Here is a 25,781-nt window from a genome sequence, read left to right on the forward strand (position 1 = left end):
CACTTGCGCGCTCGTACCTCTGTATCCAGTCACATCAAACTGAGTCTGAGCGTTTGTTCAGTAAGGCAGGGCTAGTCCTCTCTCCACTTAGGACCAACCTCAGTGATCGAAATGTGCGCAACATCATTTTTAGTCACAGCTTTGAGAAGATTCGGACTTTGTTAGACTTACAATGAAATAAATTAAGCGTTTTTATCTACACTGCGCGTCAACAGTGTTGTATTTTGTCCACTACTTGTGAAAGTAGTATAAAGTGATTGGCAATATTAAGTTTTAGCTTTATTCTGAAAGATGCGTCTATATTTTGGACTCCATCAATGAAACTCGCTATATTTTAATGCTCAGACGGAGGCCCAGGCCGTTGTGATGACATAAGGACATCTTCCTTTGACTTTGCAGCTTTTTTTCTGATTACTCATCGTAATGTGGTAATTCTTCATCTATTAATTCTCGAAGCTAATATCTAGAGGATTTACAAACCACTCATCAATTTCAAAGAATGTATTGATCAAGCAGATGTCGGGCGCGTTTCACCCCTTTCTTTATGAGAGCGTTCTTGAGAGAAGACAAGTCAACTAATAGGACATTGGATAGGCCAGAGAGCAACTTTAACATGGCATTATGTTTAAATTTTACTTTGATATCCCGATGAGAATATGCTGTATCGCCATGCCGGTTGAAGAAATAAATGATAAAAAGCTTTTTCTCATACCATTTTTAATGACTTACACTTAACATCTGCCTCAAGAATAAAGTATATATTCCACGGAGTGACAACCATGGTGCCTGAGGGATAGGGACTTCAGCATTGCTAAGCCAGGGCAAGACTTCTTTTACTAAGCCCAAAAAGAGTGGCAAGAGAAGAATCTAGTACAATTGTATCAGTGTTACTTGGCGTCACAGACGATGATTATTGGTCTTTAAGATCTTTGAGATATAGAGATATAGAAGCCTAGCTATGGAAGTAGAAGTTGGCTTTGACTATATATAGTCAACATTAGTAATAAAGAGAAAGCAGAGGCAGAGATGCCGAGCATTTACTGAATTATTAAAGTACATGGCCGCTTTGTGAGACAAGATCAGACAAATAAAGTTAATCTGTCAACTGTTCGTGGTATTAAGCGTGTTTATAGGGATGATGCAGAAGGTTCTCTGAGAATTGAATGAGAATGAGAATGACAATGGCAATGGTAATGGTAATGGCAATGGTAATGGTAATGGCAATGGTAATGGTAGTGCGAAAAGAGAAGAAGCCTGTTATGCATGCAAATGATTGTGGATTTTTTTAAGCCTGTATGCTTTTTCTTCAGGTTAGCGCTGTTTGTGCAATAGGTTTGTGCTGTTTTCAGAACAGGTTCGCGCTGTTTTAGAAAAGGTTTGTGCTGTTTCAGAACAGGTTCATGCTGTTTCAGAACAGGTTCGCGCTGTTTGGGCAATCAGCTTGTGCTGTATGGGCAATCAGCTTGTGCTGTATGGGCAATAGGTTTGTGCTCGTTTTCTTCCAGCACGTGCTGGAAACCAAAACATCACGCCCTTTCTCTTCAGGCTCAGATCTCTGACATGAACTTCGTCCTGAACTACACAAAAACTTCCCATTTCATATTTCATTTCATTCTTAAATCAACAATGGTCGTCCCAAGGAAACATCGTACAGTTGTTGAAAACATCTATCCTTGTGGAATGTAAGTCATTTATAAAAGTGCTATTACGTTATTATATAAAATAAAAAGTGTAAAGATAATCAACAGGTTATTCTACTTTTTTTTTTTTTTTGTCTTGCCTCGGAATTTGACATTGAAGGCTGACTAAAAAAAAAAATAAAAAAAAATACTAGCTGCAAAGTCAACCCCTACAAATACATCTGTCCAAGATGTAATCTACGATACTGCTCTGTGATATGTTATAAGGATCAGGTAAATTAAAAAAATATTAATTTGTTTTATTATATTTCCATTTTTTTTTTTTTTTTTTTTTTTTTTTTTAAAAAAAAAAAAAATCCTTACAAAAAAGCTTTGATTTCTATAATGATATACCTAGTCTCACACTCAGTGCACAGAGTCATTCTACAAAGATTCTGTAATGAGTGAGCTGCAGTCAAATCCTACGATTCAAACAGAGGATCGAAAAAATATGCTTAGGATCTTGGATCGGTTCGAGAAACAGGCAATAGAGGAGGAACAAAGGATGGACATGTCAGAGGAAGAGCTGATGGAAAATTTGCAGAATCAATATCATCATCATCAACAACAAAATCAACAAAAACAAGGGCAAGATCATGATAAACAGAGCAGTGCCCCTACTACTACTGGTACTACTGCTACTACCTTGCGGAGGAAACTGACGCAACAGGAGCGAGATGCGCTAATCCGCAAGGCAATTGAGGAAGAGCAGATCGAAGAACGACGGAAATGGTCATTAAAAGAACATGAACTAGAAGGCGTGGATACACCAGCCCATCTCACTGAACATGAAGAAGAGATTAAACGAATGTTGGAGAAAGAACATCAAGATTTGATCGATAGGTTTCGTGGCGTAGATCTAGATAAAGAATCGTTCGTGAATATATGGGCGCGATTAAGTTTGGAGGAGCAACAAGAATTTCAGGAGATGTTCATGATCACAGAACTAAATAAAGGCGGTACATCCAATGAAAGCATTGGTGAAGAAGGCGATGGCGAAATCAACAACGATACTGGCCAAGAAGAAGAGCAAGAGGCAAGGGAACTGTTGCAAGAGATGGGAGAGACGCTGCGCAGAGGAGATGAGAGCCTCAAGAAACGTGATCGTAGCAGCAACGACAATAACAACAACAACCCCGCTATACTAGCAGAGCTAGACGTAGAGGATTTGCGGGCCATTCGCGATGCAGAGATATCAGAGTTGATCCCAATCTGGCGGCCGTGGTGGGAAATTGAAGCAGAAAATACCGGTCATTTAAAAAAATCGACAGTTCCGGATACAGAAGAGATTACAAACAAAGAAGAGTTTAAACGATTGAATGCTGGATCCATTCATGCTACTGCTTCATCTGAACCTAGTAATCTATCCAATCGGGCGACAAATATTCTCACTACCTCAGGAAGATTTCTGGAGAAGTGGGTGTTGGATGAAGAAGCCCTTCTGCGTCCTCATCGTTCCCTTATTCAAGATGCTTCCGAACAACAAGACCTAATGGCCGTCAAGGCAGGATTACCAAGCTTGATAAAACCACCTCATCCTTCATTGATTTATCACATCAGTGCGCTCATATTTGCTTACGCTGCTACCAGTCGAGTGCTGAATGGTGATCTCTTAGAAGAACCAGAGCAAACACTTGCATATATTTTTGACCTTTGTCCCTTCTATTCACCCACCTCAACTATCCCTACTTCTTCATCGCTCAAAAAGCGTGCATCCGTTTCTGTACAACCAACGATTACGTCAAACGGTGATTCCTCAGCAAAATCTGCAGCTGCAGATGCAGCTGTAGCGCCTTCCACCGAAGCCGCAGCGACAAGGTTGACTACGCCTCAACAAGCGCTGGAGGTGTATGATTTTGAAACTACTCTTGCAGTCGTTCAGACATCTAGTCTTGATTCGAAGCTTTGGAAAGGCGATACTCTGCGACTCGATATGCTTTCGCTTTTGCTTCAAGACTTGGCATTACTCCTTACTCAGCCTTCTAGATGTTTAAGGAGTATCCGAGAGATAAAACAGACCTTCGATCCTATCATACAACTAGAGACACAGATCGAGTCAAAACCAAAGATATCGAGGCAACATCAGCGTGCTGTTAATGCTGACACGGGTGTCTCAGGTGCACGAACTCCTAAAATGTTTTCGAAATCATGGCTGTTACGTCTGTATAAGAAACTAGAGTTTTATGAATCATATTTGCTGTCAGAGGAGTGGTTCCTGAAGACGGACAGGCTTGATCGGGTGAGGGCGGAAGTGCTTATGACACAGCTTCGGATACGACAAGAGATGGTTGGCTGGACCAAGGAGCTAGAGAGTATCAGGAAAATGATGGAACAACAAAGGATTGAGATCCCTAGTCAGGTCAGTCAAGCCAATAGAGAATCTAAAACGCTTCTGAGCAGAGAGCATTTTGGGGACCTTGGCCAAGAGATCCCCAATCATGCATCGAGTAATAAGCCGTTGATTCAGGAACTTCCTTGATCTGGGCGTAAAAAAAAAGATAATAACTAATAAAGTTTGCGCTAAACAGTGGAACCTCATCATGTCTGCCTCAAATAGTAATGGGATATTGCTGCGGTTTCCAAAAAGAAAATGCCAAGAAGCAAAAAAAAAGCGGCGTGAGTATTCTGTGTTACCCATTGCCAAACATTACAAGTGCATAATTGCCCTTTTCATCCCTCCCCCTATTTCTGCCCTCAAAAAAAAAAAAAAAAAAAAAAACTATAAAAGCACTCTATCCGCTCCAGTTCTGTTTTTCTCTTTTCATATAATTTCTGTATCCATTAATCATCTTTTTAATACAATGCAACTCAGCAACTCAAAAGTGCCCGCTACTCACGGCAATAGAGAGCAGCAGCAGCAACAAGATTCTACAATAATTCCAGTGACTTCAGGTCCTGAAGGCAACCCACCACCATCATACTCTCAAGACTCAGATTCGTTATACCCATCAATTCCTAATGATGAAACTGAGCCCTTGATGAGACGCAGTGATCCAACAACCAGAAGTGTCCCCTTGCGAGATCGTACAGAACCAAGCTTTGGTCGTAAGCTTGGGGATACTTTCCGTGAGAAAGGACGCAGTGAGTTTTTTTTTTTTTTTTTTTTTTTTTTTAATACTGTTTTATTATTTTATTTTTGTGAGTGCTTTTGGCCACATGGACTTGATTGTCTCGTTTTATAATAGACTAACGTTACCAATGTTCTATCTACTTCCCACTTTCCATTTTTTTTTTTTTTTTTTTTTTTTTTTGGTAATTGTGTGCGTATTGAAGGGATAAAGCATTTGATGAAAGAATTACGATATTTGTGTTCTCCATACAGTTGTACCATCTTTGGAATCATTGCCATTGTTGTGATTGCAGTACTCGTTGTAAGAAATGGATTTTTATTTATTTGTTTTTTAATGAACGAAAAAAAAAAAAAAAAAAAAAAAAAAAGACGCTGGTTAACTCATACTTCATTGTAATATTCACTACCAAAATAAACATAGGTACTTGGTGTCACCAAGGCTGTAATCTCTAAAGGCAAAGAAACAGTTGGAACTCAACAGGAGTTCGACCCAGTGAAATACCCGAATTTTGTGCTCAAGCTTGGTCATGGAATTGTAAGTGTTTATTTTATTTCTACAGCCTTTAGATCAGGAAAAGTCCCCCCTCCCCCTCTTTTTTTTTTTTTTTTTTTTTTTGTTTTTATAACTAATCTTTATTTTTTTTAAAAAAAAAAAAAAAAAATACAGACTGGGGATATTGTCATCACTCAAGCCAAGAGTAGCTCACAAAGAAACGTTCTTGTTAGTTCGTCCTCTTATGTCTCCACATTGGAGCTATCAAACCAGCTGAGCACATCTTCGGGACTTGACTCTGCGGCATTACGTGCCGAATTCAAGGTTGCTTTTCAAATGTCTGATGCTGATATTGATAGAGCTCTTCAATCTGGAACAGAGGCACAGGTCAAAGTTAAGGTTGAGATCCCATACCATAGGCTTCAATACCAGAGTATTGAGATCGACAATGCATACGACGGCAAAATCTATGTTGACTTGGACAAGACAGCTCTACAAGGAGACTTGATTATCAGATCCAAACTTGGGGATGTGCTGGTTAAGAATGCTAAAGTTAATCATGAGCTACGATTGGACGCACCTCATGGGCACCTGAAGGTCTCTAGCGCTACAGTGGAGGGTGTGGTCAAAGCTAGAGCATTGAGAGATATTGATATGCAATTGAGTACATCATGGAATCCCTCGTTGGACGTTCAAGTCACCTCCGAAACCGGTCAAGCACTTCTTGATTTGGTAAGTTCCTTTAATAACTTGAATTATTTTTGGCTCATCAGGAACGATTTAATCAACTTCTTAATTTTATATCTTCCACTCCATAAAAAATTAGCCGAATCAATTTTATGGGCACTTCTCGGTTGTAGCGACGTCTAGTGTTAGACCAGTGATGGATGCTCCAGAAAAGTTCACCATTTTCCAAACTTCCAATGATCATAAAATTGAAGGATTTGTATCCTTAAATGGTATAGAACCAGCACCTCTGCCGCGAGTCGAGATCAAGGGTAGCGCAGCTATGCTAAAGCTTCGAGGATGGGATTAATCTGTTTTTTTTTTTTTTTTTTTTTTTTTTTTGCGGAAGAGAATCTTTTTTTCTTACTTCGTAGCTCTATTGCTTTGTCAAATAAACGGTCATGTGATGAAAATAAGCTTTGTCTTGTGTGACAAAGCCGCCTGCATTGCTAAGCCCAGGACTGCTTCTTAGTGAACCATAAGACCCTCGTCTTCCCTTTTGACCCCCTTTCTCTTTTTTGTTTATATTTTCATTTCTCCTTCCTTCTTCCTCGGAGCTTTCAATATACTCACCTTCCTCCATCCTGTAAAATATTTCATCGAATGGATAATCACAGCAATCAACAGGAGCCGCCAGCGTACTCTAATAACTCTCCTCCATCATATTCATCCGTTAGTCCTGCAAATAGGATCAATAACAGCAACAACAACACCAACAACAACAACAGCACTGATCCCGAGTCTTTACCGTTATTCAGGAATGCTGACCAAAGGCGAGTAAGGTTTTCAGGCCCGCCTGTTTTCGAGCAAGAACCTGGCTTCCTATACACCATTCAGGAAGCTGTTAAGAAAATGGTGTACAGTTAAGTCGAATATGTTTTTTAAAGATCTAAATTGGCAAAGAAAAACGCCTTTTTTTCTTACCTTTTGAAATGATTGTGTATCGATTATATAGTGATAAGATATGATTTTGGAGAATTTTGTGCTCGTATTGCGACCTGGTGCACCATTGCATTTATGTTGGGTCTAGTGGTAATGTATTCATAGAGACTTGTTAATGACTACAAAAGATGGAGTTTATTTATTTATTTATTTATTTGTATTATCATACCATTATTAAGATCCAATGGTGCTTCTCTGATTATTATTGCAGGCATATATTTTCTTCCATTATCTTTTCTATGAGGGTCCATACCAGTCCCTCCTAGTCATTAACTCAGAAAAGTATAAAAGCCTATCCATCAAGCTTGGTTATGGGATTGTAAGCTTTTGATGCTATTATCATTATCATTATTTTTTTTTACACCTGACTTCTTTTGGACATCTTGTCTAACGCAGCATTTTTGCTCTAAAAATTTAGTCCGGTGATATTGTCATCAGTAAAACTTATAGAGATGGTGACCGCGACAGTAACTCTAATAGCGGCAATCGCAAAGGTGAAACCGGTGGGGTTATTAAAAAAAAAAACATCCTCATTGGCGCATCCTTGAATGCTTCCACACCAGAGTTACTCGAGGGGCTAGCCACTTCCTTAGTCCTCAACCATGTACTCTCAACAGCCGAAGCAACTATCTTTCTTCAAATGTCGGATGCTGAGATCGATAAAGCTCTTCAATCCGGGGGAGAGACTTTTGTCCGGGTCGAGATCATGTTCCCTCGAATATGGACAACGTATAAAACCATTGAGATTGAAAATTCATTTAAAGGGAATGTGCAGGTCGACTTGGGCTATTTTTCTCAAATACATCTTGAGAATGATTTTATCATCAAGGCCAGAAATGGGGATGTGTCCATTACGAATGTCAAGGTAGATAGGGAGCTTCGAATTGATGCACCTTCTGGACAATTGAAGGCTGCGAGTACAGCAGTCGAAGGCGTCGTAAGAGCTAGAGCAGGGAAGGATGTGGACATGCGGTTGAATACGTCCAGGAACCGGGCGTTGGATATCCAGGTTACATCTGATACAGGGCTTGCACATCTTGATATGGTAAAGCTTCCGATTGATGAGATGAGCGTAAAATTCTAATTACATCCACCTCTGATTATCAAAGCGACTAACCATAAACCATTATGTTATACTTATACATTTTTATACATCTTTCACAACATCAATGACAACTACAACAACAACAACAACAACAACAACAACAACAACAAAAAAGCCGAATCAGTTTTATGGACACTTCTCGGTAGCCACTACATCTACAAGTCCACCAAAGCTGCAATCCCCAGAATCATACACCACACTTCAAATATCCAATGGCAGTAGGATGGAAGGTTTTGTTTCCTGGGACGGCGCGGAACCACCACCACTGCCGAGGGTTGAAGTCAAGGGCAATACAGCTTCTCTGGAACTTCGATAGCATTTTGAAGTATCATGTCTAGTAATTGAGAGAAGGAAAAAAAAAAAAAAAAAAAAAAAAAAAAAAGGAAACAGAAGATCTCACACTTCCCTTGGCTTTATTACCTTCGAAAACGTAAAACAGTGATCCATATAAAGGAAAAGAGGAAGTAGAGGTGAAGTAGGTATATAAAAGTTTCTATATATATACTCGGGTTGTTTCGTTGATACAAAAAGAGCCTAAACTCTTGGTATTTTGTTTGGTGCTCCTATCTTCGAAATAAGAGCTAGAGATGTGGATAAAGGACTTTATTCTGGTTGACTTTTATACTAGGAACAAAGAAACGTTGAGGTTGGTGATGAGTCTCTCACATGATCATAATAAATCCCACATCAATTAGCCACTTCAGCCTGAATTGACATGTTACGCTCAGGCAGTACAAGCACATCATCTGGTTAAGTAACAGTGATGGAATGAATTTAACCCTATTTAAAGTTATATACAACTACATTATTTGTGTTCGATGGTTTGACCTTGTAGGGATCAAGCTCAAGAACAGGAGCACTGATAGCAGCGGCGCCTTGAGTGAATCCACAATAATCCTGTAGTTCCAAAGACCTGGACCGGTAGGCTCCTCGATTGCATTGGACCCACGCCCCAATGCAAACTATTCAACCGAATCCAGTCTCGGAGGATAAAACGATGGCTTCAGGTTGTTCAAGGTGCTCCATTGGCATCTCCTCCTCCCATGCCCGGTCCACTCTTCCTCAGAGTTTCTAAAATTTCTAAAATGACCCCATATCCATGGATTTCCCTTTTCAAATGCGCCCACAATCTCCTTATAAAGTTGGGATCGAATGGATTGGAAGGGTATAGCAGAATTCTTCGTGACGCTTTCGTTAACCCAATGTAGGTAAAACAACCCGTGACTCTCTTGGCGGTATGCTTGGGATCGTTGACTTGTTCGGATAAAGATTGCTCCGCATCAACGCTGGTGCCAGCTGGCAATAGCTCGTCGAGGAGGATGTGGGAATACAACTCAGAGTCTAGCGTAGACTCGATCCTGGCCAAGTAATCTGGCCCACCCTAGGCCATACAGCTCCAAACCATGATTGACCTACCGTGGTTCTTGACTGTGGGCGTAACAATTTTTAGAGGTCAATATCAGTCGACTTTACCGTTGGTCCCTGAAATATGATTCGATCATGAAAGGTGACTGCAAATAGTAACAATCAGTGGTAAGTCTGGGAAAGATCAAATATTTTATTGTGCCATCTGAGTCCAGTTCAGTGCAGTAACGAGGGTCTTTTATACTAATTTATGCGAGCCAGTACTGCGCAGCAAATAAACTAGTTCAATATATTTGCAGCTATGTAGACACATGTGACGAATGTAACTACAAAACGTTCACAGTAACAAGAGCAAGGGAAAAAAGGACTCTAAGATATGATCCATAGATAACAATAAAAACTCAAGTAGAAATAACAATCAAATGCAACATGCGGACAGAATCATTGTGTATAATATGATCAGTGCTAACCTCAAACGCCATACGGATTTCTGCTCAACTTTACCACAACACATTCTGTTCAAAGAAAGGGAGGGAGAAATAAATAAATAAAATAAATAATGCGTAAACTTTTAATAGTCACCATATTCCATGGTAGGCCTATGAGGGAATATGAGATTCTATTCCCGTTGAGAAGTTGACTCGTAGCGGTTAGTGCGATATCAGGGCATTGTGTGTTGAAAATAGTATTCTTGCACCTCGTTTTGGGAATCTTTTTTTTTTTTTTTTTTTTTTTATAGCTTTTTAACTTTGCAAGCATTGGTTCCCTGAAAGTCCTTGTTATCAAAAAAAAAAGCTCTGCTGGCATTGGTACCTCTTCAAGACATAATTGATCTCAGTGATAAAAATCATGTGGCCTACTCTAAGCTCTTCACAGGAACGTCACTAGTTGGTTTTTAAGGTCAGTAAACAACTCCCTGTCCTGAGTATGTTCCTGCTAGATGTCTATGTGCATTTTGGATAGAAAGAACAGCTCTATCGACTGTAGGCACAAACGAATAAAAGGAGTATAGAATTTCCGTTTTTTTCCACGGCAGACCCTCTCGTATATACTTGATCACCATTTTCTCTTAACATACCGCCCTTTAGAGGGTAGGTCATCGAAACAAAGAATAATCTTTTTATTCTCACTATTTTTTTTTTTTTTTTTTATTTTTAAAAAAAAAAAAAAAAAAAAAAAAATGTCGCCTCCACATCACAAGTATAGGCCTGCAAAAGCCATAGAATTTTACAACAAAAACACGGTCATATTCTTGACAGGCGCCACAGGATCCGTTGGCAAGTCCATCCTGGAGAAGTTATTCCGTTCCTTCCCACAAATCACAAAGTAGATGTCTCTAGTTTTTTTATTCTCCAAGCACATCAGGCTTTTTGATTGAGAAACAGACGCTAATAGTTCCTTTTTTTTATGGAAACATCAGGATTTACTTATTGATCAGGGTATCAGAAGGCAATACTATGAAGGATCGCATTGAAGAAGTAGTTGATAGTGGAGTGTTTGATATCTTAAAGGCTCAATTCTCAAGTGCACAAGAGTTCCAAGAAAAGATTGTCAGTAAGATAGTGCCTCTTAAAGGGAACATTTCTGTCTGTCACTTGGAGCTCACAGACAAGGATATAGCCATGGTTCGGGAAGATACTACGGTTTTCTTGGACTGCGCTGGTTCTGTGAGGCTTGATGACTCGTTAAACACTGCACTTGAGGTAAAAAAAATATAAAAAAACAAAAAAAAAATACAACAGCGGAAATACTCGACAAACAACGCGCAGTAAATGACTTTTTTTTCTTTTAGGCAAATACAAAAGGCCCACTTCAAATAATTGAGATTGCCAAGGGCTGCAGAAATTTAGCTGCTGCTGTTCATATTTCGAGTTGCTCAGTCAATGCACCCATAGTTGGTCCACATAATGAAGAAACCAACTATCCTATGGTATTTGACAATGACCTAGAAAGTATTTTTGAAATGCTGTCCACTAAGATGTCCGACGAAGAGATAAGAGACTATGAAAAATCTGTTGTCCTCAAGTCCTATCCCAGCACATACATATTCGCCAAATGCTTGGTGGAAGCTTTGATTATAAAACGATACAAAGACATGGCTCTCCCTATTGTCATTGTCCATTCTTCCATAGTTTCTGCTGCTTGTCAGGTACCGGTTCCTGGTTGGGTAGAAGGCCACGTTGGAGCCAACAGAGTAATCACGGCTTACGCCCTCGGCCAAGTTCAAGAATAGATCGGTTCTGAGGTAAACAACTAGGAGACAGAAAACAAGGAGGTAATATTCACTAAACTCAAGGTCGGATATTAACGAAGGTTTCTGTCTTTGCACAATAACATCATAGACCGCTGAGTCGGACCTAATACCCGTCGATATTGTAACTAAAACGACCCTACTTTCAGCCACGACTGCTGATGGCACACTCGCAGGGCCGCCCATATATCATATTGGTATTAAGTGCATTAATCCCACCAATTGGCGTACCTTCGGTATGTATGTGACTGCGTGCTGGCGCGCGGTTAAACGGCCATGTCGACGAGTCTCAAGTGACATCCGATTCGAGCTTTGTCCTGGCGCAGAATTCAAACGTCGATTTGATGTCCACTTTGGAGACCAGCTCCAAACTTTAGTTCAACACGAAGGAGATAGAAAGCTTAAAGCCCGTATCTCCTGGGTAAAAACTCTGCCCATAGCTTTAAAAAGCATTTTCACGTTCCAGTGGCACTATGACGTGAACAATACATTGGCCCTCGACGATGCTGCTCCTGTAGAGCTCAAGAGTCATCTCAGAAGAGGCATAGATTGGCACAAGTACATGGAGGACTACAATGCAGGCGTACAAACGTTTATTTTGGGTGAGAAGGTCGACAGGTCCATTGTGATTGAATACCCAGCTGCATTGCGCTCAGAATTAGGCATAGGGAGAGAAGAAGACCCTGAATCAACAGCCAAGAAGAACGCCCCTAGGCTTTAGTATCCATTTGGATATCTATTTATTGAAACACTATGCATGCATTAAAAGTAGTTCTCTGGAAGTTGGGATTTCTTTATGCTCTTAACACTTAGTTCTCCCTAAAGGCAAGAAGATGCAAAAAAAAAAAAAAAAAAAAAAAGAATTGGCGCTATTGGAGATGTAGAATTGCGGTAAAGATTTGCTACTTGTTCTGGATACCCTGAAGTATATACCTTGGTGAAGGGCTAATCCACAATTTAATATCTACTATTAGCCTGCCATAGACACGATCTGCAACTACAAATTACCAGATGAGCCACACAGTTAACTCAATGGTTTTATTCTCAAAAGATGAAGTAATAAACTATGTTGAAAGCTGAATCTGTACAGTTGATCATGCAAAAAGCCCAAGTGACACCATCCGTATGGCACGGATTTTTTTTCTATTTTTATACAAACTTTATAAGCCTAAAGAGGGTTTGAATTGAGTAGATTGTAGATCTTCAAAAGGCCGTATTTGCTCAGCAGTTGATTGTGCTTTTGTAGGGCAAGCAAGCAAGCTATAGGAACGGATAGGCTACAATAGAAGGGGTAGAGCAAAAGCCTTGCACCCAACAACAACAACAACAGCAACAACGATAACAACAACAACAACAACAACAATAATAATAATAATAATAATAATAATAGTAATAATTTCTTAAATTAAGTGAGTGAAAAGGTACGCGAACATTTATATATACTATTCTTGAGTTATTTGGCTTCTGTTCTCACATCGATTGAATTGATTCAAGAAGAGTTTGCCGCTTTGTGTTAATTGTTGGATAAGCATGGAGTCAAGCATCCTCTGTGAGTCTGCCAATGTACAGTATACATATCTATATTCACATCTATTTTTTTTTTTTTTTTTTTTTTTTTTTTTGTTTTGATGAACTTTAAAGGACAAAGATTCTTCGCCCTGAGCTTTGTTTGGGAAATGTTGGGCTGTTGTTTTGTTTATTTGTCATATATACATGTGTACACTTGTTAATCCCTGCTGCTGGTTGTACAGCATAATGGCATTTGTACTCGAGTTCCAAAGTAAGGAAATGTATGTAAAGAATCACTGAGAATCAGTACTACTATCTACTTTTTGTATGTCTTGAAGTAAAGCTTTGTCACTTCCGACCTCTGTCTCTTCCTCGCTTAATTCCGGAAAAGCTCTGACTCCTGCCAATTCCAATGGATCCATTTTAGATGGTAACAGTGCTGGTGCTATGATATTGGTATGGGATTTCAGCTGCATCGAAGTAATCTTGAAAAAGGAACTTGTATACTTCTCGTCTAGCAACATTTCTGTCGCGGCCCACACGCACATGCATAGCCCCATGAGAGTCCCCACTGTGATCAAAAGCCATAATGGGATGTCTAGTCCTAGTTCCATATCTAATGTATCGTACAGAACATAGAGTTGACTCTGGTTGTAATCTGCATAGAAATTCTGGCCAAGTGAAGCCATGTACCCAGTTGCCGCTGCAGTGTCTACGCGTATCTGTGAAATATTAGTTGGTGCTACTGAACCATTTTCGTCAGCTATAGGAAGCTTTTGGATACGGATTGCACTAGTGGCTTTTTCAGAAAATGTAGTTCTTTTGAATCCCCCGAATGGCCGACCATTTAGTGCTGTTGCGATATCAGTGTCATTCTTCCGTGGCCTTATGATCTGTGAATTGATATTGGCAAAAATGCAACTTGGGCGTGGCCTGCTCGCACGCATAAAGAATGTACACGCGAGAATATCGAAACTGGTTCCAGAAGCCTGGACCTCCATGAGTAAAGGGTATTCTTCATACCCGTACTTCTTGATGGCCGTGCGAATATCAGTGGCCATATCTTGAAAAATACTCATTCGATCACTGAACATTGTGGCGGTCGTTGTTTCAAACTCTTCAGCCTCGGCTACTGAAAACCGAACAGTGCCGATGGACAAGACAATGACGTCCCCTGTGCTTAGTATACATTTGGTCATTTCCGTCAACAGAGAGGTATCTAGTTGGTCCACTTGGTCTGTATAATCTTGGCCGGCATAGGTTTCGCTAGCTTCACAATCACGCCCTTGAAAGCTATGCATAGCTCCCAAAAGTGACTCTTCTATATTCCATGTCCCAGGGAAGACAATGGTCCACCGATGTTGGTCTTCGGACGATTGTGTTACTGTTGCTTTTTCTACTTCAAAGTCCAAGGGGAAATTAAAAAAGTGAATGTGAAGAGCTGAGCAGCCGCCGCTCATCAGTGCAAGCTTCGGGTGTTCCCAAGAAGTCCCCGGTAGTCCTAATACTGTCAAATCAAAGAAATCGCAAAGGGAATCATACGGCGTCAAACGTGGCGTGTAGGTCCGTCCACTAACAGCATTCGGAATATTTCGAGTGCTATTGATCATCGACGCCATAATCTCTACGATGCTCTCGTCATTCCGGGCGACACCTGCCCATCCACCAAAGTGATACACTCGGCCTGGGTTGATGGCTTGTCGGGTGACAACCATTGTTGTGTTAGTCTTGCCTGGTCTCGCTGCTGGATTGATAAAATGTGCGACACCTTTATCCAACAAACTGGCTGCTAAGCTTATTAAGAGTGTCGCCACCATCACCGCCTTGACTCGATTGGGGGTCGCTCCATGAGAGTTGTATAGTGACTTGATCATTTCCAAATACCCTCCCTGTCGTGTCCATCGGATGCTGTTGGCATACTTATCGCCCAGTCTCGAATATATAGACAGTACAGACCCTACTGTGCCAATCATCAGGAACTGGAATAGGGCCAAGGTGGCATTAACTGCAAAGATTGTCCATGGCAAGAACATGGTAGAAGAGAGTATCTAATGGAAGGAGTGTATGAAATGGAAAAGAGGAGGGGGTAGTTGAGTTGAAGAGGGCAAAAAAAAAAAAAAAAAAAAAAGAAAGAAAAGGTTATATAGTCATCAGACCGTGAATCCTAAAAGAAACCTTGTTTTGATTATTTTGTTTGCCAATGTTTTGTTTATTTGTTTGCAGGAAGTATACATGTGTGCACAAACTACTACGCCCAGTCGTAATACGCAATGTTATTTTAGTCTATATGCCTGTCATGCACGTTCTTATCTCCAAATGGTCCTTCTTCCGCAAATTGTATGGAATCTAGTAAGGCTTTGCTGCTTTCGCGAGACTCCATTTCAATGTCCTTTTCAGTAGGAAAGATCCCAAACCCTACAAATTCGACAGGTTCTGCCCTGGCTGGCATAAGCGCTGGCGCCCGAGTGTTGGTTTGAGGCGCGATTTGACGCGAAATGGCACTATAGAGTGAGCATGTATACTGTTGGTCCAGGAAGTACTCTGTTGCAACCCACAAGCACAAACATGTCATCATAATCAGGATTATGAGGACCAATAGCCACAATGGGATATCGAGGCCAGGCTCTGGGACTGCAATGTTGTAAACCACATAGAGTTGATTTTGATTATAGTCTGTATAAAAGTTTTGACCGAGTGATGCCATGAGCTGGGCAACATTATGTGTTTCCTCCTGCAGTTTCAAGATACTGAATAGAGACCCAGTGCTGTTTTTTCTTAGAGGAATATGATCAATAGTAAACGCTTTGGTTGAACCAAATGTCCGATATCCTGTATCCCAACGGTAGTCATATACATCGAACGGTAGACCGTTGCGGGCTGATATAATGTCCGTGTTATTCTCTGATAACTTGGCCACAAGCATGTCGATGTTGATATATAGGCATCTTGGGCGAGGGGCGCTTTCAACATACCCAAAAGTGCAGATCAAGGCGTCTATTGAGGTCCCAGATATCTGAGTCTCCATAACTAACGGCCGACTACCTACGCCAAATTGTTTAATGATATTCTGAATCCTAGCATCCATGTTCCTAAATGGATTGCTGGTGTTATTAAAAAAGCCATCTACTGCCTTGCCAAACAATTTGATAGACCTTGTTGTGAATCGTGCTGTGGTGAGTGATATAACCGAAATATCTCCTGAAGGATGTACGCACTTGGTAGTTATTGTTGTAGGTATATGGTCCATGCCGCTCTCGTCTGGGGTAAGATCGTATGGCAATGCTAGCTCCTCTATGGAACAAGGTACGTTTTGAAATACGATGCGTAGCCTTGGAAACATCCCTGCTATGTTGTGGTCTCCAGGGAGTACAATGCTCCATTGGTTGGCTGACCTTTGAACAACAGTCGCATTAGCGATAGCCTCCCTAGAGTTCGCTACAAATCCCGATAAGATGAAGTTTACATCCAGGCATCCACCCTTTGTCAAAACCAGGTTTGGATTTATGCCTGCAGCCTCGAAGAGTACCAAGTTCATCTGCTCACATGCGACGAGGTATGGACTCAATTGTGTGGTGTATAAATACCCTGGAATAGCTCCAGGAATATTCCTTGTATTGTTGATCATTGATGCCATTGCATCAGAGACACTTTCGCCATATCGAACTGTACCTGACCACCCTAAGAACGATTGTTCCAAGCCTTGGACCCGATATTGTTCGGTAATGATGACAGTACTGTTTGGTTTGCTAAATCTTGACATTGGTACGATATAATGTGCGGCTCCTTTGTCGAGTAGAGCGGCTCCTAAGCTTACTATAATTGTCGACACCATGATCAACTTGACTCGAGTTGGAGCGTTGCGACGAGAGTTATAGAGTGTCTTGACCATCTCATAATAGCCTCCTTGTCGTGACCATCGAACGCTCTGAGAGTACTCATCACCATAACGTGCATAGATCGATAGTAGTGCACTTACAGCACATATCATTAGAAACTGAAATATGGCAAGGATGATGTTGACGATGAAGATTGTCCATGGGAAAAACATGGTGGTCAAATTTATGTGGATGAGAAAAGAAGAGCTTGAGGTTATCGGAAAAGAAGGATGGAGAGAAAGAGATCCGTTGTTTTTGCTTATACTACAGAAAAAAAAAAAAAAAAAAAAAAAAAGGCACCATCTATGTACTTGAGTTACACAGGAAATGTACACCAAAATTTTGTTTATGTGGACGATTTACTAAGGAAAACGTCCATATATTTTTAAGGTTCCAATGAATTGGGAAGTATTCTTAACTTTACAAAATATATAGGCACATGTGACATTGCATTTATGGGTTCCCATAAATGCACTTGGATCCAACCTTTTGTCCAACCTTTCGTCCGGGAATGTGCATTTATGGGAACCCTTAAATGCAATGTCACATGTACCTATATATTTTGTAAAGTTAAGAATACTTCCCAATTCATTGGAACCTTAAAAATATATGAACGTTTTCCTTAGTAAATCGTCCACATAAACAAAATTTTGGTGTACTCCGCCCCCTTCCTTTGCTCCCTTGCTTTGTGCATTTTAAACTTGAGCCCTTTGAGCAGGTGATAGGAATTAGCCACGTGACGTCAAGCCACTGTCAAAGTCAAAACATCTTCGTCGAGGTTGGTGCATGTTCGGAAATATGTAAAAGCATTCAATAAGGGCCCTCAACTTCCCATCAGCTCCGCTCTTGCAAGACCGTACTTACAATACACACATAACCTCTTTCAAATCACATTTATAATGGCTGGTGGTCGTTACCCTTATCCTAAGCACGTCTGGTACGTCTCACCTCCCATCATCGGGTCTTCATCAAACCTTGGTCGATGTTCGGACTAATTGGACTACGAAATAATAAATGTCAATGACACACTTTTTAATGCTTACCATTCATACTCCTTCTTTATCCTCTTGACTTTTAATACTTTTTTGCTCTCTTTTATTATTATCGTTATTATTTTCTCTTCCTCTACTTAGGTCACCTTCTGGTGGTTGGTGGACTCAGCCCGCTAACTGGAAGTCGAACACCGTTGTTGCTGTCGGTATCGCTGGCACCATTGTCGCTGCTGCCTGGAAGTACTCTGCTGAAAACGAGGTAATAAAATAAGTACAAGAGCAGAGACAGGAGCAGGAATAATAGCAAGAACAAGAGGCAGGGGCAGGGACAGGGACAGGAACAAGGGATAGGAGCAAGGGAACCCTTTTTCCTTTTTCTATCCTCAAACATTCATATTTTTTAAACTCGATCCAGGATACGCCAACGTTGTATCGATGCGCAGAAACAACAATGACGCTCAGAAAAATTAAAACCATACGCATACGCATACAAAGATGAACATGGACAGTTCTACAACGCCAAAGACGTTAAAAAAAAAAAAAAGAAAGAAAGAAAGAAAGAAAATTGCTCATGATCTATTTTGTTTTTATATACAAATGCATCTCTTTTGTATAAATCACCTAATCTAGGAGCGTCATTCTCGCCCAACTGGATGGATTCCTTCTCAATTGGTGAGTTTTTTATTATCAATTTCCTTTTTTCTTTTCTGTTGATCCTGCTTGACACTGTAATTGTATTATATATTACGATTTTAGTTATACTCACTTTTTTTTTTTTTTTTTTGTTTGAATAAAAAATCTAGTGGGCTAAGGAGTTCAAAGATGGCGAGGTCTACGGAAAGAAGTGAAGGAAACACCCGGAGATTTGGCACTATAAGCGAATGGAGGACAATTTGACGCACGAGCAGTAATAGCTGTATAGACACAAACGAATTAAAAAAAAAAAAAAAAAAAAAAAAAAAAAAAAAAAAAAAATAATAATAATAATCGGCAATTATATTTATCAAGTCGCCATTATTCATCTTGTTAGATTCTTATACCACTTGCTTGAATGATAATATCGTTTTTTTTTTTTTTTTTTTTTTTTTTTGTCGCTGTTTTCATTTATAAAGCTTTTAATACAGAGCAGCCAGATACATAGTTTAGTAACATTTTTTTTCATTGTTTTCTTTCTTTTTTTTTTTTTTTTTTGATTAATCACTACATCGGCTATTTCTTCTAATCGCTTATCCTTGCCAGTGAACTAGTTATTTCGCGTTCGAAAGAAAAAATTAAGAGTTATGATTTAATTAATTATCGCGAGCAAGCCTGCCATAAAATGAATACTCCAAAATAAAACAATAAAGCTTACCAGGGAGCTTATCACCAGGAATAAAGAGACGTTCAACACCCTTCTCTGTGATGACAGCCAGACGGATAACACCTCCAGAAGAACCATCACGTTCCATAGCCAGTGCCAATGCTATCAAAGAAAAAAAAAAAAAAATTAGATATATCGATGAGATATCACAAACAAACAAAAAAAAAAAAAAAAAATCATAAAAAGAACCAATGAAGATAAGAAAAAACAAAAACAAAAAACACTCGTCAACTTACAATTCTTAACAAAATCAATGCATTGTTCTCTGTTCATGCCATCCTTGAAATTGGCATCACAATAACCATAAATGTAGGTCGAACCGCTTCCTCCGATCGCGAAGGGTTGACGATGGAGCGATCCACCCAAAGGAATATTCCAGACACTGCCACCGTTTTCCTTATCCCAACCACCGACAATGATACCAGCGCTCAAGCTGTCCTTGTTCTGATAACACAACTCCTGGAACAATGATGCTGCCAAGGGCACTGTTGGAGTTCCATTCTGAACACTACGCATTCATCATTAAAAATCGGTCGTGAAAGAGGTGAAATAGATAAAAGATATAAAAAAAAATTTTAGATGATGGCCTCACGTAGAATTGTAAGTCATGAAAAATAAAATTAAATAAGAAGCCATTGTCCTTGAATCGCGTCTTTTTCTTTTCGGTTTTCAACCGACATGTAGTTGCGCGTGAACGAAAAAGAGTTTCGAACTCTTTTTTTCTTTTTCTTTTTCTTTTTTTTTTTCTTTTTTTTTCTTTTTTTTTACGTACGAATACATCTGAAGATAATAGTGAACAATGTCAGCAACAGCTTGAGTATCAGCAGCGCTTCCTGATCGGCAACAGTAGATCGTGTCATGGACCTCAGTCAACTTGTCTGTGACACGGTTGGCAATGTATGATCCTGTGGTCGTGCGAGAATCGGCTCCGATAACAACGCCTCCCGCGAACTGGACTGCCATAATTGATGTCTAAATAGTAGCGAGAATATACCGTAGAAGGTTGTTGTTTTCACATCCATCATAGGATCCGATAGCACTAAGGAGTTAGTCTCTTTAATTTTCTTTATTTTCGTTTTCTTCGGAAAGTAAAAGAAAAAAGAAAAGAAAAGAAAAGAAAAAAGGTCAAAGGTTCACTTACACCGAGATTGACCTCGCCTGGCTTAAGTCCTGCCATGATATATGTATTATGAAAGTAGGGGTGGTATTTAGGGAGAGAGTGAGAGAAACGGGAATTTGAACAAGGCTGGATGTGTGGCGCTTGAGAAAAGGTTGAGAAATGTTTACAGAGGCAGAATGAATGAATGAATGAATGGTTTTAACAATGCCTGTAACTCACTGACTTACGTGCGACAGAAGAGACGCGTGTGTGCCTCGCCTCTGGGACTGGCGTGATTTTGTTGTAAATGCGATTACCCCAATACCAATACGTATTTTTAATTTTCTTTCTTTTTTTTTTTTCCCTTTTGCAGTGTTGCACACATTTCCATTGAATAAAAATAACATTTTCTAATTCAGTCATTTCCATTCATTCACCTTGTTCATTCCTATCACTCTCCTCAAACTTCATAATTATGTCTTCACTATCAGGGTAAACACATACAGCTATATTTTCACTACATCATTTTTTTTTTGCTTACCCTACTAATTCATCATCAAAAAAGTCACAGCACTTGATTACCCTGTTACTCACTCTTTGTGACCTTCCGAATGCTCATCACTTAATAGACTATTACCCGCACCAGTGCATCAGCATCCAGGACAGGATTATGGTCAACAACAACAACACATCGACAATGTCACAGCGCTCGTAGCCAGGATACCACCATATGGGAAGCGTGCAGGATGGAAACCCAAAAAGCCAGAAGATTTTGGTGATGGAGGTGCCTTCCCAGAGATCCACTGTGCACAATATCCGCTTGACATGGGGCGAAAGAAGAAGGTAAAGCAAATAAAAAAAATTACCCCAATAAGAAGAAAGGCAGGAAAGGAAAAAAAAAAAAAAAAAAAAAAAAAGAGCTAAAGAAACCTGTAAAATACAACTGGTTTCATGGAAAGAGCTAATCGATTTGACGCTTGTCTTGTCACTTACAGATATATTCTTGTAACTTTTACTTTACTCATAATACATGTAATATTAGACTGCAACAAAAGCAGGCTCAACGATCGCATTGCAGGTTGACGCTCAAGGAAATGTTGCCTATGATGCTATTGCTAAACGTGGACACAACTCAAAGCAGATTGTACAGTCTCAATTCAAAGATCTTGTCCCTCTGCATGAACGTGCGGACGTTGGTGAGATCTCATTAAGCAGACCTAGCGAAGAAGAAGTCAAAGAGACAGCAGATCGCACCAGAGCAGCATTAGAGAAGATCTCCAAAAGTATGTCTCTTTAGTTATTATTATTATTATTATTATTTTATTTTTCTACTTTAAACGTCCCATATTCTGATCTTTATTATTTTATTATTCTTATAGCTAAAATTGCTGCTGCACAACCAAAGAACGTCGTCTCAAACAACAAACCGGGAGCGCCCACCTATATCCGTTATACAGCAGCTAATCAGAATGCGGGACCGGATGGCGTCAAACAGCGAGTAATCAAAATGGTGGAGATGCCTGTAGACCCTATGGAACCACCTAAACATAAGCACAAGAAGGTTCCTCGTGGACCACCCTCCCCCCCACCTCCAGTCTTGCATTCACCACCCCGTAAAGTCACCGCACAAGAACAGGCAAGTTGGGTAATCCCACCTTGTATTTCCAACTGGAAGAACGCAAAAGGTTTCACCATTCCTTTGGACAAGCGTCTTGCAGCGGATGGTCGTGGATTACAGGATGTTCAGATCAATGACAAGTTTGCTAAAGTTGCAGAAGCACTGGGATTAGCCGCTCGGCATGCTCAGGACGAAGTTCGACAGAGAGCTTTGATGCAGCAGAAGGTTGCAGAGAAGGAGAAAGAGGCTAAAGAGCAGAGCCTGCGTGCATTGGCTCAGCGGGCTCGCGACGAAAGAGCTGGCATTGCCCCTTCATCTCGAACCGCAGATGAGGGCGCGCAGGCTCCTCGTGATGATTCTGAGTCAGAGGCGGATTCTGATGAAGATGAGGCGAAGCAAAGAGCAGCCCGCGAGCGTGATGCTCTTCGTAAGGAGAGGCAGCAGGAGCGCGAAAAGGAGCTACGCATGTCTCGTATGGGTGCAGAGCAGAAGGCGAAGGTTATGGCCAGGTAATACTTTGGATCTACATGCGCTTGGAAACGTCAACTTTGATCTCGATCAGGCGTAGTCATGTTGCTAATTCTTTTTTTTTATTTTATTTTTATTATTATTTCTTTATTTTTTTTTATTTTTTTTATTTTTTTATATATTTATTTTTTCTTCTTGCCACTGTTGCTGTTACTGTTGTTGTTTTTTTTTTTATAGATCCGAGGGCCGAGATATCTCTGAAAAGATTGCATTGGGATTGGCCAAACCCACACAGAGCAAGGACAGTATGTACGACTCACGACTCTTCAATCAAACATCGGGGCTGGGCTCTGGATTCAAGGATGACGAGTCATACAGCGTGTACGACAAGCCCATGTTTACACACACAGGATCTAGTGTCTACAGACCTAAGCGTTCAGGAGGTGATGGCAATGACGAAGTTGGCAATGAAGATGATATTGCACGCGCATTGGCATCGGACCGATTTGGAAGCGCTGGTATCAGTGCACGAAGCTTCAAGGGTACAGAAGGTGGTCGTAATATGCAAAGGGAAGGTCCTGTGGCCTTTGAGAAGGAGGACGACTTCTTTGGACTTGATAAATTCAATAAGGCGGATTCCTCGAAGAAGAGATCTGGCCAAGATAACTCCTCAGCTCAGGATGGAAAGAGAAGAAGGGATTAATGACAGAGGAATCCTATGTCTCCAATATCACACCCTGCTCCATCCTCTTGAGAAACGTTCCTCGCCAATTTCTTTTTTTTTTTTTCCTTTTTTTCTTTTGATCAGATTTCTTTAATATCTCGGCTGTTCTTTTTGTAAAATAAAAATTGACTTCAAAAGATCCTTGACAGTATTCAGTATTCACATACGAGTGGTTAAAGAATTTGTATGACATTATTATTTAAAAGTCACTAGGGGATTGAATCAACACTTTGGGTGAGCATGACCTATTTTATGGTCGCCCTTCTTCTTTTGTCTTCTTTTATCTTTCTCACGCAGAGCGAGACTTGCTGGTATTACCAACGTGAGTCAACCCAAGGTCTTCAAACTTGATATGGAGCATTGGAATGAGCTGTTGAGCCACTGTGAACGAGAAGACGAGTTTAGGTCCAACAACCAGGATTTTGGGTAAGAGACCCTTGAAGAAGGCACCGAACCCTTCATTTCGCACCATATTCCGAATGATACTCATACCCCCCTCAGGGCTGTCAAAGTTTCTGTTTTGGATCCTGGTCTTGACCACATCCAGGGGTGCAGCAACGGTAATGGAGGCTACGGAACCACCAATGGAAGCACAAAAGTTTTGAAAGAATGTTGCCTTGTTGTAATCATCCAATCTGAAAATATATTCTTTCACAAAGGCGCTGCCGCCAAAAAGTGCAAAAGACCCAGGTGCATTGCGAGCTGCTGTCCAGGTTGCCCCTCTAGTAAAGGAAGACACGAGGGTAGAACATGAAGGAAGGGGATGAGAAAGTGTTTTTTTTTTTTTTTTTTTTTTTTTGCAGGCTTTGAGCATGTGAATTTTTTTTTTTTTTTTTTTAATCCTTGTTACCTGTAAAGGCCCATGCCTTCATCTGCAACAATCTTAAAGACCCCACGCCCACGAAAGGCGTCTGGGTTGGTCTGTCGTTTGATTTTGAGGACATCCAAAGGCAACAAAGCAATTTCACCAATCCCAACCAAGGAACCTGCGGTCGCATGCATCATTGTCTTGCCAGTTTTTTCTCCAAAGACTCGATGGAACCAAGATTTGTAGTGACTATTTAAATATTCGTTCACAAATGGTTGTCCTCCATACTTGTACACTCTCTGTGAGATCTTGTATCCTGCTGCAAACCCTAGCCCCGGAAATAAAGAGGTATATTTCTGGAGGAATGCAGCATCCGCAGCTTCCTTGAAGATCACCTTGTTGGTTGCTTTCCATACGGTGCTCAACGGTTGACCTGAACTTAACAGCTGTTACAAAATATATAGAAATTATACATGTAAAAACAAACCCATAACAAATGAGCCCACTCTTTAACTTAGTTTTTCACTAGTCTTGTAAGCACCATTTTATATCCATATGCATATGTATATACAGATCTTATGGTTGCATTTTATTATTATTATTATTTTTTACCCGAGTTTGGTTACTCATGAGTCGCTTGGCAATGGTATCAATGGGATGGAAAATCACCAGCTCGAGGATCCCAGAGGCTGCAGAACCGCATAGACGAGCAGCTGCAGACTCGGAGTGCTTGGTCTTTGAATGAACAGGAGGTGACATGGAGAGTATGAAATGTAAATGAAATGAAATGAAATGAAGCTTGTGGGAATGAATAAAGGAAAAAAGTTGAATGGCTGCCCTACAGACAAAGCACCCCCTTTTTTTTTTTTTTTTTCCTTTTTTCTTTTTCAGTGCTGATGAGATCAGTATGAATCCGTATACCAGTCGCCTCAAAAACCCTGATTGGCACTGATTAAAGTATTAAGAACGTGGGAAAGGATCTTTACTTCTACTGATATCTTTGCCTCAAGGACAGCGTCCTCCAGAGCTACAACAGCACTTTCTATTATCATTATCATTATTAATTATCTCCACCTCTGCTCAAAGATGGTTCATAACTATGCCCTGACAAAAGAAGCATCACAGACCACCTGACCTTCTCTTCTAGTATACAACTCTAGATGCCTACCGCCGAAGGCTTGAACACCGCGAAAGGCACTACTCAGAAGGGTAGGACAAACATGTGTAGTAGTGGCCAGTGCGCTAGCATCAAACTACGAAAAGACTTCAAGATAGGCAAAAGACCCTCCAAAAGCGACATTCTAAAACTTGAACGTCTGCAAATAGTAACAAGTGGTGATGACCTAGGTGAGACCAAGGATGTATGCTAACTGCATAAAGCCAGCATAGGGGCTATGGGTCACAGGAAGGCGCAGTGTTGCATGGGCTGAATACCATCCTGTTCAAGTACAGAGGAAAGCTACAGCTACACACAGCCCCAGAGCCTTTGTCTTCGGTATGGGAAAGAATGTATCAGGACGCGTCACGCTTTCATACATGTACTTGTAAATTGCAATTGCATACCCGTATGCTCAATAATTCAAGTTTTAGGGCCTTTTTCTTTTTCTGAACCAGGTTTTCCTACGGATCAGATAGGTCAATAAGGTTGGCGGTAAACCCTTTAACGTCTTTTTTTTTTTTTTTTTTTTTTCTGATAC

General features: G+C 40.4%; 10 protein-coding genes across 10 annotated transcripts; 6 read left to right on the forward strand and 4 right to left on the reverse strand.

The window, feature by feature from the left end:
- Positions 1–1,570: 1,570 nt before the first annotated feature.
- Positions 1,571–4,199, forward strand: BCR41DRAFT_421475 (hypothetical protein). Its single transcript, XM_022030027.1, has 3 exons — positions 1,571–1,682; positions 1,835–1,913; positions 2,038–4,199. Exons 1-3 carry the CDS (start codon positions 1,627–1,629, stop codon positions 4,156–4,158), a joined length of 2,256 nt encoding a protein of 751 aa, XP_021881998.1. The 5' UTR covers positions 1,571–1,626; the 3' UTR covers positions 4,159–4,199.
- A 230-nt stretch (positions 4,200–4,429) lies between these two features.
- On the forward strand, positions 4,430–6,278 carry BCR41DRAFT_421476 (hypothetical protein; the record flags this gene model as incomplete). The annotated part of the gene is made up of 5 exons (XM_022030028.1): positions 4,430–4,760; positions 4,953–5,050; positions 5,171–5,284; positions 5,417–5,974; positions 6,069–6,278. The coding sequence occupies exons 1-5, from the start codon at positions 4,481–4,483 to the stop codon at positions 6,276–6,278; spliced, it is 1,260 nt and encodes a 419-aa protein (XP_021881999.1). The 5' UTR covers positions 4,430–4,480.
- A 224-nt stretch (positions 6,279–6,502) lies between these two features.
- On the forward strand, positions 6,503–8,361 carry BCR41DRAFT_421477 (hypothetical protein). Its single transcript, XM_022030029.1, has 5 exons — positions 6,503–6,830; positions 6,924–7,000; positions 7,122–7,229; positions 7,329–7,955; positions 8,131–8,361. Exons 1-5 carry the CDS (start codon positions 6,572–6,574, stop codon positions 8,329–8,331), a joined length of 1,272 nt encoding a protein of 423 aa, XP_021882000.1. The 5' UTR covers positions 6,503–6,571; the 3' UTR covers positions 8,332–8,361.
- Positions 8,362–10,560: 2,199 nt separating this feature from the next.
- Positions 10,561–12,352, forward strand: BCR41DRAFT_395444 (male sterility protein-domain-containing protein; the record flags this gene model as incomplete). Its single annotated transcript, XM_022028732.1, has 4 exons — positions 10,561–10,706; positions 10,801–11,083; positions 11,173–11,574; positions 11,723–12,352. The coding sequence occupies 4 exons, from the start codon at positions 10,561–10,563 to the stop codon at positions 12,350–12,352; spliced, it is 1,461 nt and encodes a 486-aa protein (XP_021882001.1).
- Positions 12,353–13,433: 1,081 nt separating this feature from the next.
- Positions 13,434–15,173, reverse strand: BCR41DRAFT_395445 (hypothetical protein; the record flags this gene model as incomplete). The annotated part of the gene is made up of 1 exon (XM_022028733.1): positions 13,434–15,173. The coding sequence occupies one exon, from the start codon at positions 15,171–15,173 to the stop codon at positions 13,434–13,436; it is 1,740 nt and encodes a 579-aa protein (XP_021882002.1).
- A 245-nt stretch (positions 15,174–15,418) lies between these two features.
- BCR41DRAFT_370022 (hypothetical protein) lies at positions 15,419–17,188 on the reverse strand (the record flags this gene model as incomplete). The annotated part of the gene is made up of 1 exon (XM_022026500.1): positions 15,419–17,188. One exon carries the CDS (start codon positions 17,186–17,188, stop codon positions 15,419–15,421), a length of 1,770 nt encoding a protein of 589 aa, XP_021882003.1.
- Positions 17,189–17,819: 631 nt separating this feature from the next.
- Positions 17,820–18,937, forward strand: BCR41DRAFT_351973 (hypothetical protein). Its single transcript, XM_022023884.1, has 4 exons — positions 17,820–17,952; positions 18,149–18,266; positions 18,638–18,679; positions 18,811–18,937. The coding sequence occupies exons 1-4, from the start codon at positions 17,915–17,917 to the stop codon at positions 18,853–18,855; spliced, it is 243 nt and encodes an 80-aa protein (XP_021882004.1). The 5' UTR covers positions 17,820–17,914; the 3' UTR covers positions 18,856–18,937.
- A 261-nt stretch (positions 18,938–19,198) lies between these two features.
- BCR41DRAFT_335481 (nucleophile aminohydrolase) lies at positions 19,199–20,706 on the reverse strand. The gene is made up of 5 exons (XM_022021985.1): positions 20,509–20,706; positions 20,140–20,339; positions 19,604–19,875; positions 19,359–19,469; positions 19,199–19,250 (listed from the first exon to the last, which is right to left on the reverse strand). Exons 1-5 carry the CDS (start codon positions 20,542–20,544, stop codon positions 19,234–19,236), a joined length of 636 nt encoding a protein of 211 aa, XP_021882005.1. The 5' UTR covers positions 20,545–20,706; the 3' UTR covers positions 19,199–19,233.
- A 235-nt stretch (positions 20,707–20,941) lies between these two features.
- BCR41DRAFT_377523 (SKIP/SNW domain-domain-containing protein) lies at positions 20,942–23,255 on the forward strand (the record flags this gene model as incomplete). Its single annotated transcript, XM_022027110.1, has 5 exons — positions 20,942–20,958; positions 21,096–21,309; positions 21,509–21,749; positions 21,846–22,593; positions 22,790–23,255. 5 exons carry the CDS (start codon positions 20,942–20,944, stop codon positions 23,253–23,255), a joined length of 1,686 nt encoding a protein of 561 aa, XP_021882006.1.
- Positions 23,256–23,449: 194 nt separating this feature from the next.
- BCR41DRAFT_351978 (mitochondrial carrier domain-containing protein) lies at positions 23,450–24,901 on the reverse strand. The gene is made up of 3 exons (XM_022023885.1): positions 24,697–24,901; positions 24,127–24,530; positions 23,450–23,998 (listed from the first exon to the last, which is right to left on the reverse strand). Exons 1-3 carry the CDS (start codon positions 24,841–24,843, stop codon positions 23,566–23,568), a joined length of 984 nt encoding a protein of 327 aa, XP_021882007.1. The 5' UTR covers positions 24,844–24,901; the 3' UTR covers positions 23,450–23,565.
- Positions 24,902–25,781: the final 880 nt, after the last annotated feature.

The sequence above is a fragment of the Lobosporangium transversale genome, assembly GCF_002105155.1.
Source record: "Lobosporangium transversale strain NRRL 3116 chromosome Unknown BCR41scaffold_15, whole genome shotgun sequence".
NCBI lineage: Eukaryota > Fungi > Mortierellomycota > Mortierellomycetes > Mortierellales > Mortierellaceae > Lobosporangium > Lobosporangium transversale.

Coding starts and splice junctions, on each gene's coding strand:
- BCR41DRAFT_335481 (XM_022021985.1), bottom strand. CDS start 20,544: ATGGCAGGACTTAAGCCAGGCGAGGTCAATCTCGGT. Junction 19,876..20,139: donor TATTATCTTCAGATGTATTC/GTACGTAAAAAA, acceptor ATGAATGCGTAG/TGTTCAGAATGGAACTCCAA. Junction 19,470..19,603: donor CATTGATTTTGTTAAGAATT/GTAAGTTGACGA, acceptor TTTCTTTGATAG/CATTGGCACTGGCTATGGAA.
- BCR41DRAFT_351978 (XM_022023885.1), bottom strand. CDS start 24,843: ATGTCACCTCCTGTTCATTCAAAGACCAAGCACTCCGAGTCTGCAGCT. Junction 24,531..24,696: donor TCATGAGTAACCAAACTCGG/GTAAAAAATAAT, acceptor ATTTTGTAACAG/CTGTTAAGTTCAGGTCAACC. Junction 23,999..24,126: donor GAAGGCATGGGCCTTTACAG/GTAACAAGGATT, acceptor TTCCTTTACTAG/AGGGGCAACCTGGACAGCAG.
- BCR41DRAFT_351973 (XM_022023884.1), top strand. CDS start 17,915: ATGGCTGGTGGTCGTTACCCTTATCCTAAGCACGTCTG. Junction 17,953..18,148: donor CCTTATCCTAAGCACGTCTG/GTACGTCTCACC, acceptor TCCTCTACTTAG/GTCACCTTCTGGTGGTTGGT. Junction 18,267..18,637: donor AGTACTCTGCTGAAAACGAG/GTAATAAAATAA, acceptor CACCTAATCTAG/GAGCGTCATTCTCGCCCAAC.
- BCR41DRAFT_421477 (XM_022030029.1), top strand. CDS start 6,572: ATGGATAATCACAGCAATCAACAGGAGCCGCCAGCGTACTCTAATAAC. Junction 7,230..7,328: donor TCAAGCTTGGTTATGGGATT/GTAAGCTTTTGA, acceptor CTAAAAATTTAG/TCCGGTGATATTGTCATCAG. Junction 7,956..8,130: donor GGCTTGCACATCTTGATATG/GTAAAGCTTCCG, acceptor ACAACAAAAAAG/CCGAATCAGTTTTATGGACA.
- BCR41DRAFT_421475 (XM_022030027.1), top strand. CDS start 1,627: ATGGTCGTCCCAAGGAAACATCGTACAGTTGTTGAAAACATCTATCCT. Junction 1,683..1,834: donor AACATCTATCCTTGTGGAAT/GTAAGTCATTTA, acceptor AAAAAATACTAG/CTGCAAAGTCAACCCCTACA. Junction 1,914..2,037: donor TGATATGTTATAAGGATCAG/GTAAATTAAAAA, acceptor TGATATACCTAG/TCTCACACTCAGTGCACAGA.